At 36.4% G+C, this 17,062-nt stretch overlaps 1 protein-coding gene across 3 annotated transcripts; it reads right to left on the minus strand.

Annotated features, from left to right (window-relative positions):
* Nucleotides 1–2,391: 2,391 nt before the first annotated feature.
* LOC101897765 (uncharacterized) lies at nucleotides 2,392–16,545 on the minus strand. Of its 3 annotated transcripts, none has more exons than XM_020038151.2 (4): nucleotides 16,497–16,545; nucleotides 3,200–3,412; nucleotides 2,988–3,131; nucleotides 2,392–2,928 (listed from the first exon to the last, which is right to left on the minus strand). In XM_020038151.2, the coding sequence occupies exons 1-4, from the start codon at nucleotides 16,528–16,530 to the stop codon at nucleotides 2,414–2,416; spliced, it is 906 nt and encodes a 301-aa protein (XP_019893710.1). In that variant the 5' UTR covers nucleotides 16,531–16,545; the 3' UTR covers nucleotides 2,392–2,413. The 3 variants fall into 3 exon arrangements, with proteins under 3 accessions (XP_019893710.1, XP_005187413.1, XP_058984184.1); XM_005187356.4 differs by lacking the exon at nucleotides 16,497–16,545 and adding an exon at nucleotides 16,066–16,262; XM_059128201.1 differs by lacking the exon at nucleotides 16,497–16,545 and adding an exon at nucleotides 10,179–10,314.
* Nucleotides 16,546–17,062: the final 517 nt, after the last annotated feature.

The raw sequence follows: 17,062 nt of genomic DNA on the forward strand, positions 1-17,062 counted from the left end.
GAAAATATATATGAGAGCTATATCCAAATCTGAACCGATTTTAATGTAATTTGACAAATGTATATTTGTTTTAATTTCCGCTACACATTCCAAATTTAATTGAAATTAGAGATGCATAGTGTGTTTGGTGCATCAAATACATGAAATCGGCCGAAAATGTATATGGGAGCTATATCCAAATCTGAACCGATTTCAATTTAATTTGACAAATTCATTTTGGCTCCCAATTCCGTTACTTATTTTAAATTTCATTACAATTGGAAATACATGTCGTGTTTGGTCCACCAAATACATGAAATCGGCCGAAAATGTATATGGGAGCTACATCCAAATCTGAACCGATTTCAATATAATTTGGGAAATCAATTTTTTAGATAAAATCTATCACACGTTTCAAATTTCATTGAAATTGGGGATACATAGCGTGTTTGGTGCATCGAATGCTTGAAATCGGCCGAAAATATATATGGGAGCTATATCCAAATCTGAACCGATTTCAATATAATTTGACAAATTTATTTTCGGATTAAATCCCGTCACACATTCCAAATTTCATTGGAATCGAACATTCATATTGTGTTTGAGGCATCAAATGACCGAAATCGGTCGAAAATATATATGGGAGCTATATCCAAATCTGAACCGATTACAATATAATTTAGCAAACTTATTTTTGTTCCGAATTCCGTTACGTATTCCAAATTTGGAGACTGTATCTTCAACCAATCAATAGATATGTGCATATAAAATCTAAATTTTTGGGAGGTACCTCCGATTCTGATGCTATATCTCCAGTTCTAAGTGGAAAATCAAAAATGTATATAGCCTATGTTATTTTCAGGCGATGTTGCAGTATATATGGAAATTTTCAGGAAAATATATTCAGCAGTTTTCGAGTCCATAAATTACAAAAAAACAAACATACAAACATTTTCCTCTTTTATAGATATAGATATACATTACATTTTTTCATGGATTTGTCCAAAAATGGGTTTTTGTAGTTCAAAATGGGTTCTAGCTCCGGTGGTAGATCATTGAATATTTAGGTCCACGTTTTCCTATAGCGCACATATAACTATACCCACCGATATTCGGTATTTTGATAATCCTAGTCACATTTACCCAGGAAATTGTTACAAATTTGGTGTTTAAGAAGTTTATTATAGTTTATTTTTGTTCGCAGCCATACCATATTTGTTAAACGGAAAACTATGTTTTAAATCTAACATGAGCTAAATGTTACCATTCACGAAATAAGCACTATTTTAAAAAAGGAAACGTTATATGGCAGACCCTGTACTTTGTGCGGTATAAAATGCTAATTTCGAGGATCAAGCAGAATGACAAACTAAATATATCCTCCACAATATGGTAGAGGGTATAAAATAGAAGACACGTAATCTTGATTCAAAATTGAATCCTTACAATAACAATACAGAACCATTTTGATCACAAATTTTATCCTCAAGCGAATAACAAAATATGATTCAAACTCCCTTTAAATGGGATTTTCTACAAATGAATATGTCATAAAAGTCCGCTACAGGTTCCAGAACACATTAGACGTCTAAATCTTAATTAAACGCCAGGAATTCATAAATACATATTAAAAACACATTTTAGGGTTAAAGTCGTACTTTATACGAGTTTATGCTGAATTCTCCTACAAAGCAACATTTTAGGAGGATGGCGTAAAAAAAAGTCTTCATCAAATTTCACTCAAATTTTCCAATAAAAAGAAATTTATATTTCAATTACGTCAATTGAATAGTTCTTCTTCCTTCACTTTTGTTTGTTTTCGTCAATATTTTTTTAACACATTTTTAAAAGATATATTTGCAATCCTTTATATATATTAAGGATATTGTGTTGTAACCCATTATCGCCTAAAAATATAACTCTTATGATATGTTGTTAAACAGTATCAAGGTCAATTTAATGAGGTCGCTCAAGAGCTGAATTCATGCTTTAGCTCTCTTACCGACAAAAAGTGAAGTCCATGAAAAGGGGAAGGGAACACAGCAAAATGTTTTACGAATCTCATATTTTAACGATGTACACGTATATTTTGTTCAAAAAAGTGGTATTTATCATGTATGTCCTGATAGCAAAAGAAGAAGACATGTGGCCCTTCCTTGCCACCCTCTAAAGACGTAAATAATTTTAAGGTTCAAGAATAAACATTATTTTAATTTAAATTAAATATGTATGTGATTAAGTGGGTAAATGTTACGAATTTGGAAAAAATACCATATTCTTAGAAATAAGTTTTCAATAAGAGTACCCAAGACAATCATGGTCAATACAAAAAAAAAAAAACATTGAGAAATGATGACTAAAATCTACCTTAGGCATGGAAAAAGATACCAAAAACAAAAATTCAAACAATTGTACATTTTTTTATAATCTTAAATTATTTTTTCGAAAATGTCTTTTCCAATTTTCCATCTACAATTTCGATCAAAGAGCTGGTTGGTTTTACAACAACTTCATCGCGTACTTCATGGTGGTGGCGATGAGGTTGGCTGCTGTCTCTACGTCGACGGTAATCATTACCGTTCATTACACAATAGCAAGGCTTCCAACTGGGTGTTACCCGATAACCGGACACATCATTTGGTCTATAGTTTTCGTAATTTGATCTTTCGGTTGTCCAGTAAGCAGAACGAGGTATATAACTATTCCAGCCGTCTGAGGAACGATAAATGGAGCTTCCCCCTCCACGACCGTCGGAGGAACCCACATAAACCGGAACGTTGCCGGGATAGTATTCCTGATAATCTGGATAACGACCTCGTCCTGAGTTGTCATATGAACGACGTTCAGCAGAAAAGTTGGGATTCCACTGAGATTTCGGATCGGTCGGTTTTCGATTCTTGTGAGAATTGGAGCCTCCCCTTCCTTTGAAAATGGGTACACTCGCATCCTCTAAACATACAAAAATTAGTATTTGAAGAATATAAAAAAAAACACCGAAATTGATTTACCCTTTTCATCAACATCGTGTTCCCGGCTTGTTTTATTGTCATGTGGATCTCCACCGGCTGTGATTTCGAATGTTATGTCTGTATGGATGCCAACTCGTTTCTTGTTCTTACCCAAGTCGGTTATCTCAACACTCTCCTTGGATTCTGAAGAATAATTAAAAAGTGTTTGGTTACTATTATAAATGATAATTAAATAGAATACAAAATTTAACCTTTGGATGTTTGGCCATCTCCAGTATCAACTGTCACACGCACACCATGGATTTTAGGTCCCGTTTTGACACCGTCTTTCTCGTTGTCATCCATTGCTTTGTTTTTTTCATTGTTGCGGTCTTCTGCTCGTCCTTTTATGACCGGTACGGTTGAATTGTTACTATCCTCGGTCTCACTTAAATCAAGTTTTGGCGATACTTGATTTTGTTGTGCTGCAAGATATTTGAGAGTTGCAGGATATTGTTGCAAGGTCAATTAAGATATGAGGTCTAATTAGGCAGAATTACTTTCAATTAAATCTAGCGATTTGTATATTTACATAATTCACTTAAAAATAGTTGTTATCTCTTATATTCTTCCAAATAATACAGTCAGATTCAAAAAGTAATATGGTGAATATCGGTCTAGACGAAGATGCCGAAAATTTCAAGCGAGGAGGAGAAAGGAGAGCCGCTAGGCAACGTCGGAACTGCAGCGGCTGGTGAGCAAAGCAAAACTAAAAGTTAACGAAGTATTAATAGGGAGCGATGCTAACTCTCTCCACATTGCGTGGATTAGTAATAACACTAACAAAAAGGACAGGGCCCTATTAGATTATATAAATACTAACGACCTTACACTAACGACTAATACAATTAGGGAGGAAGTTTTAGACATTACTTTTTGTTCGGAAAATCTTATAAACGAAATTCAGAATTGGAGGGTTTCGGATGAGAAATCTTTTTCAGATCATCGGTATATAAGGTTTGAACTTACACAGCCGCCGAACCCAATATGTTGGGAGACTAGTAAAAGAAAGTCTAGGGCAAGAAAACATTGAATACTAAGCATAGATGACATAGACATAGATGTCAATAGCTTAACGGAGACCTTAGTCAAGTCATTCGAAGAATGCTGAGAGAGGAAATATGCCTACGAAAAACCCTGGATGACAGGGGAAATTCATAAAAAAAGAAAAGAGGTCCAAAGGCTTTACAATACAGCTCGACGTAAAAAACTAGCAGCAATAAACTTAAAGAATACAATAAAATATTAACAAGTAAAAAAGCAATACATTCCACCATTTGGAACGAATTAGAAATTTTTCAAAAAATAAAATCCATTAAAAATTCTGTTAAAATCTTTAAAATATCAAATATCGGAAGGTGTCGATATATGGGAACCTATATAGACAATTACCTTTCAGGGGTTAAAGTGCTCACAAAGAACTCCTTGTGTGGATTTTCAGACAATACCACAGGAAAATATGGCTAAAATCATCAAAATACCGAATATCAGGGGTACCGTTATATGGGGGATATGCGATATCGTTAACCTATATAGAGAATTCTCTGTCAGGGGGTAAACTGCTCACAAAGAACCTCTTGTGTACAATGTCAGACAATTCCGTTGAAAAATGTAACTAAAAATGTAACCGTTTTATGGGGGGCTAACGATATCGTGGACCTCTATAGATAATTCTATTCCAAAGGATAAAGTACTCACAATGAACTCCTCGTGTGGAATTTCAGACAATTCCATTGAAAAATGTGGCTGAAATCTTCAATATACCGAATATCGGGGGGTACGTTATATGGGGGCTATACGATAACGGTGACCTTTATAGATAATTCTCTTCCGAGGTATAACGTACCCACAAGGTACTCCTTCCGTTAAAAAATGTGGGTAAATTCATCAAAATACCGAATATCGGGGGGTACCTTTATATGGGGGCTATACGATCTCGTGGACCTATATAGACAATTCTCTTTCTAGGGATAAAGTACCCACAAGGAACTCCTTGTGTGGATTATCAGACAATTCCGTTGAAAAATGTGGCTAAAATCATCAAAATACCGAATATCGGAGCGTACTGTTATATGGGGGCTATACGATATCGTAGACCTATATAGATAGTTCTCTTTCAAGGGATAAAGTACTCATAAGGAACTTCTTTTGTGGATTTTCAGACCATTCCATTAGAAAATGTGGGTAAAATCATCAAAATACCGAATATCGGAGGGTACCGTTATATGGGGGCTATACGATATCGTGGACCGATATAGCCCATCTTCGAACCTGCCTGCAGACAAAAGAGGGATCTGTGCAAAATTTTAGCTTCCTATCTTAATTAGTTTAGACTGTAGCGTGATTACAAAAGACGGACAGACGGACGGACAGGGCTGAATCGTCTTAGAATTTTACGCTGATCAAGAATATATATACTTTGTTGGGTCTAAAATGATTATTTCGATGAGTTACAAACGGAATGACGAACTTAATATACCCTCCATACTATGTATGGTGGAGGGTATAAAAACAGCAAAATGCAACTCCTGGAAGCTTTTCTATGGAAAGGTTCGTGACATATTAAACATTAAAAGGTTTTTTTCTAAAACCCATACACAAGCCGAGACTATGATGGATGATATGGGTAATAAGATGGAGACAATAGAAGAGAACCTAGGGCTTTTGATGGATACACAATTCCCACCAAGCATCACTACACACGTAGACCAATCCCACGGCGGCCGGTTCTATGCAACGGATTGACTCGGAGGAACAATCCTTCGACCAGGGGCCGCCAACCCAGCAAACATTACCCAAAATGTTTGCTCCGTATTCTCTTCGTCCTAGCCGGGATCGAGACCAATCCCCGGACCATGGTTCTGCTCCGTTTGTCGTAATTGGATCCACCACAGGTTGGTCTCGGTGAGATGCAACGGATGCATGGAGTGGGAGTATTTCCGGAATGGTTCCGGCTTAAACCGGATACAGTAGTACAGCGATAGGGACTATATTGCTTCCTGCTGCGCCAATGTAGACCCCAGTGAGTCTTCATATTCGTCGCAGTATGAGACTCCCCCGCTAAACTTCATGAGTCGGAAGAACATCAAGGTCGCAGCGATCCAGGAAACGAAGCTGAGTACCACCTGCAGGCTTCAAAGTTGTGATGGATACAACGTTCTGGTGGAGGATTAGCGTTCCTATTGCACCACTCTGTCCAGTACAGACCTATCTCGCCTGAGATTGACTCTAGTGACTCGTACATGTAATGTATGGGGGTGCGAACTGAGAGGCATGGCGCTGACTGAGCAAATTGATAGCTCCACGTTTTGCACAGTGAATGAGGACGCGGCCACCAGAATAAGGGGAGACTGCCACAGTTTACCGGACATATCCATCGTGTCCCCAGGTCTGACGAATGACGTAGCTTGGCAATCAGTCATTTCTCTAGGCTCAGAGCACCTCCCCATTATTGTCGCCATGAACAGACATAGAACATAGACTCTGAACACCGCACTTTCCTTAAACATATATACTTTGTTGGGAAAGCCAATTGGCAAGAATTCAGAGAATATACCAATCGCCGCTTTAGAGAACTGCCCAACCCATCTGATGTTCAGGTAGCAGATAGGTGTTTCCGGAACAAGATAGTGTTTCCCAGTAGCTGATCATGAACACAAATTCCGAAAATTGCATAGCACAACTACAGCTTTACACGCCATTTCCACACATGTCAGCACAGGTCTCAACCAGAACAGGCCGTGCGATAGAACAGTTATGGTGGCACTTGATTTATCAAAAGCCTTTGATACAGCCAATCATACCACACTGTTCGAGGACATTGAGCGCACCGCCCTCCAGCCAAGTTTGAAACATTGAACATTAAACTACATGTGTGGACGCCAGTCGTACGTGGAATTCAGAAACAAGAAGTGGAGCATTCGTAGAGTTAACAAGTTCGGCCTTTGAATACCCTCCACCATTTGGAACGAATTTGGAAATTTTGAAAAAATAAAATCCTTAAAACATTCTGTAAAAATTTTAAAAATGCCAAATATAGCCGTTATATTGGGGTTTATGCGACGTGGACCTACATAGGCAATGTTTGTCATAAGCCATTAACATATTCAAATTCGAAACTTGAAATAAACGGTGAATAATGCAGCTAAAATCATCAAAATATCGTATATAGGGAGTTACCGTTATATCGGAGCTGTGCTAAGACCTGGACCAGCATAGACAATTTTCTGTCACAGGCTATAGCATCCATTACTAACGCCAAATACGATATCTCAAACAATTTCGGTGGGTATTGTAACTAAAATCATCAAAATACCGAATTTTTGGAGGTACCGTTATATGGGGGCTATAGAAGACCAGGACCTGCACAGACATTTTTCTGTCACAGACTGAAGTTCCCATTACGAACTCTAAATACGTAATTTGAAACAATTCCGGTGAATAATGTCGCAAAAATCATGAAAATACCGAATATAGGGAGGTACCGTTATATGGGTGCTATATGAAAACGTGGACCTACATGGCCCATTAACTGAACTTAACCTGCCTACTGGAAAAATAAACACGTGTGCAAAATTTTAGCCTTCTATCTCAATTCGTTCGAAAGATATCGTGATTACAACAGACAGACAGGCAGGCAGACGGACATGGCTAAATCGACTTAGAATTTTACGCTGATCAAGAATATATATACTTTGTTGGGTCTGACATGAGTATTTCGAGGAGTCTCAAACGGGATGACAAAGTTAATATACCCTCCATAGTATGGTGGAGGGTATAAAAAGGGAGTTCCTTAATGTGGAGTGATATCTCCGGAACTGTTTAACCTCTACCTTTCTGACATTCCACGCTCTCCTGGCGACATAGAGATAATAACGTACGTAAATGATTGTACGCTCGTGGCGTCCGGACCCATTATTGATGTCATGATGAGCGATGTGCAGAACATCTGCCCAGCTTGTGACACAGGCCCACATGACACGCTGCACCTATTTCGCTGTCTAGCCAAGCCTACTCATCTAATTCCAGTCTCGTTATGGACACAACCCATACAGGTTGTATCCTTTTTGAGATTGGACTTAGAGGCAGAACCAGATTTAATGGAGTCAGAAAATGGAAACAGAACGAACACAGATGTATGAGCTGCTACAACAACAACACACGTAGATGTATCGGAAGTTGGAGGGAATGGTACTAATTGTGCACCAAAAAATTGATGAAATTACCAGATATGATCTTCCCGGCTCTGCTCCAAAAGGAAGTGGACTATATTTCGTCCAACTTAGCCGAAATTTTCAACGCGTGCTCAAAATTGTCCAAAGTCTGGCAGGAGGAGGGGGTAATTTTTATACTCAATCCTGGTACGGCAAGCGTACCTAAGTCATATCGAGCGATAAGTCTAACGTCGTCGATACCACGAGATCGCAAACTATACGCTTAAATTTAAACAACTTGCATACGTTAAAGGACGTTAAAGGACGTGGAAACCGCATTACATGAGGTGGTGTACGAGAGCACTTTCGATAAAAAGATGTACACACTGGCGGTATGCATTGATATCGAATGCGCTTTCAATAACGCCAGCACAGATACACTAATCCAAACCTTAGACAATGTCCAGGTCACCTGGTCCTCAGGGACTAGATAAACAATATGCTTAGATGGATAAGTTGTGGGCTATATGACCCTCACATAAGGGACAATGTTGGTCATGGAACTCTACAGGGAGGGGTTTTATCACCTCTCATGTGTGTTACTACCATTAACAGTCTTCTAAGGACTTTAACCAGCAAAGGATTTTAACCAGTCTGCTATGCGGACGACGTTATAAATTTTACAGGCGACAACGTGAGAATCAGGGGAAAACTTTGTATCGGACCGGATACCTGAAACGATAGATTCTTGGATCGGATTTATATCGCAAATGCCAACTGGAAATTGTTGTTAAACAGGCGGCTCAGCGGTAGGAGGGAGAGCGGGACTGCGAGTTTTTATTGAAGAACCAAACAATCTTTTTCCGCTTGTCCGAACATAATACGATCATTCAAGCGGAGGCCGGGCGATTGATGAGTGTCTGAACTGTCTAAATACTAACACGAGACCGGCTACCCTAAAGGTCCTAATGGACAGTTAGATCGCTATAAAAGCTATAACATCTAACAGGCAGGGAATTAGCAACAGTAAACTTAGACAATCCAGTGCCGCTAAACGCGTCACGTGTAGAGTTAAAGGAATGGACAAAAAACGCCCACATATCCCTATGGAACAATGAAAGCCAAGGAAAACCCACAAAAATCCTGTGGCCGAACCCAATGAGATAAAATCGAGCGATCTTTTATTTTTTTGTTCGGTCTAACGCCTCTCACACCCGCCCCTGCCGACCGAGGGGGGCAACCTCCCTATAACGTAGAGAGCGCGTATACACCAAAGTCCAGCAATGGTTTCACACCGGCTACAGAAACTACATCAGCCAGTGAATAAAATACAAAAGTCATTTTTAAAGTTACACACAAATTAGTAAACATAAATTTAAAGAACACAATCTACAAGCACTGTTCATTGGCCACGTCTACTTTTTCGCATTAGGAAATGTAGATCAAATGCCAGATGATAAAGAAGCTTGATGAAGTAAAACAAACCTTAAATGTAACTTGTACAACTGCTGCTCAAAGGCGACGTTCTACTGGTTTCGCGGAGGGATTTGTAGATAATATGCCGTAAAAATGAGCTTATAGAGTTAAGAAAAACGTAGATATAAGTAATATATATAAATTACGTATGTAGAATACAATTTTATTTGCGTTTTTCATTGTGTTATAAATTACACAAAGTGATTTCATTGGGCTGTAAAGTTCATAATTTCTTTTTGCAATGGACAATTTTAACGGTTCAAAATTACGAGTTCTACGAAAAGGAACATTATAGTATATTTCACCAGTGATAAAATGGGAATCAATCAATCCACGTATTAATTTAATCATAAATAATGTTCTTAATATAAAACGTCTTGTTTCAAGAGATGGCATCGATCAACATTAAACGGCGGAAGAAATTCAGGGGGGTTCCAATTTAAACCACGAAAATTATCCGTAAGAAAAGAAGACACTTTAGCAATTTAATTGGCATGGTTTATATAAATTTCAAGGCCAGAATTAGGAGCAATGTAAGAACAAGTTATGAATACTGTGTTACCTGTGATATTTAGTTTAGTGCAGACAAATTCACTGTTGGGATCAGCTGAGACATCAATCATTTCAGAAGGAATCGAATTATGAACTGCTATCAAAACGCCGCCTCCTTTTCCATTACTCGACCCTTTCTGTAAACTTGATATTTATCAGAGAAAACCTCAGTGTCAAGAAAATCAGATTTTAACTTTGTTTCAATTATTGCAATTATTTTAAATTCCCAAAAAAAGCTTTTATGGGATACATTTCTCAGTTTAGTATTTAATCCTCTAACATTTTGGTAGAGGATCCCGCAAACATCAATTAGTTTTTTGACACTGGCAAGGTATTCACAGGTTTATTGGAATTAGAGCGTTCTCTGAAAAGAAATTCTTTTACCAAGGTATCTTCGGGACAAAATGAACAAGGAGGAACAATTATTTTGAATGACGAAATATCACGCTGCTGAGAGGAACGAAATTTGAAGATGTTTAAATCTTGATCAGTTACACCATTTAGATTAGATTTTATATAGCTGCGAATGTTGGCAGTAGAAGTATCAGGGTGAATTCTAGATACAAATACTGTTTTACGCCGATCTACAACGATAATGCCAGGAACACAATTGGAGCGAACGACGAATTTTTCGCGGCATATGTTCGTCGTCAAAAATAAAAAACATATGTGTATATGGAAATGCACACAATCGCGGCGCCGGCGAAAATTTCGTCGGACGCCGCGAACTCAATTAGCTTTATTTCTATTTCATACGCCGGCGAACGGCGAGCAAAACAGTACAAGGTGGCCATACTGGTACAAATTTTATGTGTTTTAGTAAATAAAGTTACTTTTTTACTTTAAAATTTTTTATGGTCACTCTACTATCTGTTACTCGTACAAAAAGAAAAACATAATAAATTTGTTTATTTATTTGTGTACTTGCGCCTGAGTGAAGATGGATATCAGTGAATTTATAATAGAGAAGATGGACATAAGTGAAATTATAATAGAGAACGTAAAGAATTATGAGTTCTTGTATAATTTGGCCTCAAACGACTACCATCTTCTCCGTAAACGTTTTCGCACAAGCAGATAAGCTTTTACTATATTTTAATTATTTTAACAATTTTAATAAACTTTACAATTCTCTGATTCATTGTAGTCAACAAATGAGCAAAAAGTAAACAACTTCATCAGCTGTTTTATAATTTCGTCCGTATTGTGTTCCATACGACGAATTCACGCGGCTCATTTTGTCGCCGCGTAGGGCGAAATTCGTCGTTCGCTCCAATTGTGTTCCTAGCATAAGAGTGTTGGAAGTAGAGGGATCAACGTCATTTGTAAATTTCTTCATTCAAAACAAGACCAACACAGGCCTTTAGCCTTGTCTGTAATAAAGTCAAACTCTCTACCGTTGAAACCAGCACATTTAAGATGCCAAAATTGATCGCAAATAAAGCAAGATATTAACCATTCATTGATTTCTCTAACAGCACAATCTTTATTTGAGCAAGCCATTATGAGGGTATTAAATATCGAAAAATAGTAAAGAAGATTTATTATTAGTATTTTTTTATTTAAAATAACTAAGGAAATAGTGTAATTTTGGAAATGGTGTGTTAAGTAATTTACTGTAACTGCCTAAAAGTATGCTAAGAAAAGCTAGGTAAGAAAGAGATTAGTGGGGTAAAAGGCAGGCCCAGACGCCAAGCTCATTTGTACAAAAAAGGTTGTGCAGATATCAGCATATCCTGGGCTTTTGAGGAAAATGACGAAACATTAGAGCATTTTCTCTGCCAATGCCCAGCATTTTCAAATAGGGAACGACTCCATACCAAACCTTAATTCAATCGTGGTAAATAGTAAATAAGTAAGTTGTAGAGCCTGTTTTCGTTATCTGCACAACCACTTTTTTTCAAAAAGGAACATTTCATATTTTAATACTTGTTTACCCATATCTGTATCTATAAAGCAGGAAAATGTTTGTATGCTTGTTGTTTGTAATTTATGGACTCGAAAACCGCTGAACAGATTTTCCTGAAAATTTCCAAGTATGCTACAACATCGCTTAAAAGTAACATAGGCTACATACATTTTTGGAATTCCACTTGGAACTGGAAATATAGCATTAGAAACGGAGGTACTTCTCAAAAATGTAGGTTTTATATGCACATATCTATTGATCGATTACAGACACAGTCTCCAAATTTGGAATGCGCAACGGAATTTTAAACAAAAATAAATTTGCCAAATTATATTGAAATCGGTACAGATATGAATTTAGCTCTAACATATATTTTCCGCCAATTTCATTTACATATATATTTTTTTTCGTTGTTGCAGAATGGTCAGGCTTTATCCCTTTATTGTTGTTTTTATAAAACAACGTTTGTTTATTAGTGGAGAACGATGGTAATGTTTACCAGGGGGTAAGGTAGGGAATACCTAGGTTTCGGAAAGAGCCACCAATCCTCATCAGTTCCCTTGTTTTTTGTCTGGGATATTCTCCCCAGAAGTTATTTTAAAAATAACTTCTATGACAAAAAACATTTTTTTTACCCAAGTGACGAGATCGTAAGCTCAATAGAAGAGGAACCAAAGAATTAAATAAAACTAAAATTCTTTTGGAAAGTCTTTTTGGAAAGTGTTTTTTGTCATATAAGTTATTTTTAAAATAACTTCTGTGGAGAATATCCCAGACAAAAAACAAGCGGAGAGAGAAGCCTAAAATTGTAGCACATATCGGTATATTGTTAATAGGAAAGTCAAGTTCGTATAAGGCCCATGCCAGTAAATATTTTCGTATTATCCGCACATTACGGTACAGATGAAGCCACATTTACAACAGATTTATTAAAAATTCCGTATTTATAGTTTGTAATTGGAATTGGCCCCGGTGCCCAGTGGTTCGGAATCGTTTTGCCATGGTTAAAATTCAGTAACCTTTAAACGAATGCAGATACATGCATATTTTTCTTCGACATGTAATACAATCTGCTTTTCACTAATTAAAAACGGATCAAATTAGTTGCTAAGAAATTCAAGGTCAAAATTCAACTTTTGAGTGTTTTTAGTAGTTGACATGAGCTTTGTATCTATACGTCCACGATTTCATATAGCGTCAAGGTAGTCCGTACTTTTATGATTTTATCCTCATAATAGAGACCACCCATATACCGGAATTTTATCTAAACGAGTTTGCTGTCATTTGCGGAATGAAATGAAATTCGTGTGAATATTGTATCATAATTTCATGAAGTGAACATCTTAAAAAGGTAAATTACAGAATATGTAGAGATAGTAATTATTATTTAAACTGAGGTTACCTCTAATTGCACCATGGAATTTATTAATGTACATTTTGAAAATGAAATAAAGTAAAAAAAGATGTAAATTCGGCCGGTCCGAACTTTGAATACCCTCCACCACTGAAACAAATTTGGCAATTTAAAAAAAAAAAAAATAAATAAATAAATAAAATCCGTTAAAAATATTGTTAAATTCTTAAAAATACCGAATGTAGCCGTTATATTGGGGTCTATACGACGGCGTGGACCTGCATAGACCACTTTTTTCATAAACCATTATAATATTCAAATGCGAAACTTGAAAAAAATTCGATGAATAATGTGAATAAAATCATCAAAATTCCGAATATAGGGAGGTACCATTATGTGGTGGCTATACCAAAACGTGGACTTGCACATACAATTTTCTTTCATAGGCTGTAGTATCCGTTGCGAAATTCAAATACCAAATTTGAATCAATTGCGGTGAATAATGTCGCTAAAATCATCAAAATACCGAATATCGGGAGGTGCCGTTATATGGGGCTATACGAAACCGTGGACCTGCACGAACAATTTTCTGTCATAGGCTGTAGTATCTATTACGAACTTCAAATACCAAATTTGAAACATTTCCGGTGAATAATGTCGCATAAAACCAAATACCGAGTATAGAGAGGTACCGTTATATGGGGGATATACCCAAAACGTGGATCTACGTGGCCCATTTTCAATACCAAAAGTCCTGCAGACATAATATACATTTGAGTAAAATTTTATCAACCTACTTCATTTCGTTCGGAAGCTAGAGTGATTTCTACAGATGGACAGAGGGACGGACATCGCTAAATCGACACAGAATTTTATGCTGATCAAGAATATATATATATATATTGTGGGCTCTAAAAGGTATATTTCGAGGTGTTACAAACGGAATGACAAACTTAATGTAACTTCCATACTATGGCGGAGGGTATAAAAAACGTAATTATATGATTGCACAAAGTCATCTTCTGAATTCTACCATCTACCTTTTCTACTCTTCGTTGATGCTCTTCTGGGCATTTTGAAATTTAATTTTTTTTTTTTGGTGCATTATATTATCAATTAGAGTATGTTAGCCTATTTCCTTGACAGGGAGGGAAAGTTTACCGAAAGGAAAAGTGGATTTTATAGCAAAGAATGACGTTAAATAAGGTAAATATCACGTTTTCCTCAGCCCCTTCTCCCACAGTCATTTAATAAGGTCACACTGAAGGCGAATTCTCCAGCTGTCATATATTTGTTTGTGATAAATCCACCAAAAAGGGTATAAATAAATTAACTTGATCATGGGATATGTAAATTTTGGATTTGTTTATATTTTTTGAACTAAAACCGTGTCAACTATCCCTCTTCCAAAACGCAGTTTTCTTTCCTGGCCAATTTCATCTAAATTAAGAAAGAGGTCACAATATGTATGTACAGCTGCAAATTTACCACACAATACTTAGAACTTAGGGTTCAATTTCTATCAGCAACAAGTAAAAAAACATTAAGTTCGGCCGGGCTGAACTTTAATAGGGTAAAGGAAACATGTTTATATAAAAGTATCTGATTTCAAACGTGTTTCACTTTAAACGTTATAGTCTGGTTCTCAGAGGAAATATGTCCATTTGATTTGGTTCCACTATTTGGCATATCCCCACATTTCCAAACGATTGGGCTGTTGTTTGGCAGCATCTGATGGTAATTCGCCTTTAGATTTTTGTAATAGGGGCCAGCGTTTTGTCATAACGCCATCGTTTCGTTATTTTTCCAGTTTGACTGGTTGTAATTTTATACTTGAAATCTCATCTGGTTGTGAACATTCCCGCAAAATATTTGTTTATGGGGATTCAGGTTCTGGAACGAGTTTTAAAGGTCCTAACCACATTTTCCAACTAAAGTTTAATAGGTTCTCACCTTTCGCATAAATCAAAAATTAAAAGAATTTTATAGACAATCGAATAGTCGGATTTCATACTATTTTTATTCAACTATAGTCCTTTGTCAAGGTCTTTAATTTATATTGCTAAGACTCCGCGTGCCTGCTTCGTTCTGCACTGAAAATGTTTTACATAGTCCCATTGTTTGGGAGTTCCAAGGGGAATTGTATGTATATAGCCTATGCTACTTTCAGGCGTTGTTTTAGCATACTTGGAAATCTCATGAAAATGTGTGCAGCGGTTTTCGAGTCCATAAATTACAAACACACATACAATGTTCCTCTTTTATAGATATAGATTTTTAATTATTTTATTTTTTGTAAATTCCTTCAGTACTTGTAACACACGGACGTATATCTGAATTTTGTGTTTACATATGAATGTTGATGCGGATTTTAAACTTGGACATATTTTCTTGTCTTATGGTTGTCATTCCGGTTATTCGTTTATTTTATTTATTAATTTAATTTTATTCATTGTTTTCTTTGTTGGATATTATTAGTTATTCTTATATTTCAATGTGGCAGGACTAGAGAAAAATCTAATTTATAAGTAGTATTTTCTTAATAATGTTTAAGCTATAACTCTTAGTATGTATTTTATTGTTCTCAATCGATATTTTCTTTCACACATCTTGACAAATTATATAATATGTAACCTTTAGCGACACGACACAATACCGCAACAACAATCAATAGTTTAAGGACTTGTAAAATGCTACTTTTCATTTTTTTTTTTTTGTTTTTTCTTCTGAATTTTTTGTTAAAGTTTATTAGATACGATAGCTTCAGATCAAGCGTTTAAACTTCTTTGGAAATTGTTAACACTTTGAATGTTAGTAAACAACTGAAAAAAAGCTCAGAGTCATAGAATAGATCTGTGATTGAGACGCTAAATTCGGACTCTGAGGAGAGTTAGAAGCAACGATTCTGACAAAGCTGTTGATTTACGCGTCTTTTTTTTTGTTGCGAATGCTGGAGGTGTTCGTCATTGTTATTGTTGTTGTTGAATCACCTGCAGTTAATTTCAAATTAAATTGTTAACGTCGTTTTGGTCTATCTTGATAGCATCTTCATGGTGGTAACTTACCAGAAGCACCACACAGCGAACTACCTGTGTACATTTAAAGTTCTTAAACAAATATATGTGTATAACATGTAGCGAAACACAGTAGCTATTGTTCCGAACTAAGTTTGAATTAAGAATAAAAATTTGCAGAAATTATTTCGAATTCAGAAATTAAATTATGAAGTAGGAACACATTAAAATATACAAGCAAATACAGTGATATAATTATCTTTTCAAAATATAATTGAAATATATTTAATTCTATAATTGCCTAAGGGTGTTTTTTAAATGGGTCATGCAATGTAGTTCCATAATTATACCCTACCAAATAATGATTAATTGTAGATGCTTCGCCGTACCAGAGCCGGCCAGACAGACGGACACAGCTTGATCGACTGCATGTGTTCTGAAAATGAATTCTTCCAAAGAGACTTTCCGAGTCTGAACCCGTTATTTCGATGAGGCATATTTTGGCCGTGTGGTATGAGACGGGGGTTTAAAAATCGGCCACGAGACTTCAAAGGAATTAAAGGAAAAACGAGGTCTCCCTCATCAAGATTTTTATGAAAACAAGTAGTAAAGGAGAG

This window comes from Musca domestica, unplaced genomic scaffold (genome assembly GCF_030504385.1).
Source record: "Musca domestica strain aabys unplaced genomic scaffold, Musca_domestica.polishedcontigs.V.1.1 5, whole genome shotgun sequence".
In the NCBI taxonomy this organism is placed as follows: Eukaryota; Metazoa; Arthropoda; class Insecta; order Diptera; family Muscidae; genus Musca; species Musca domestica.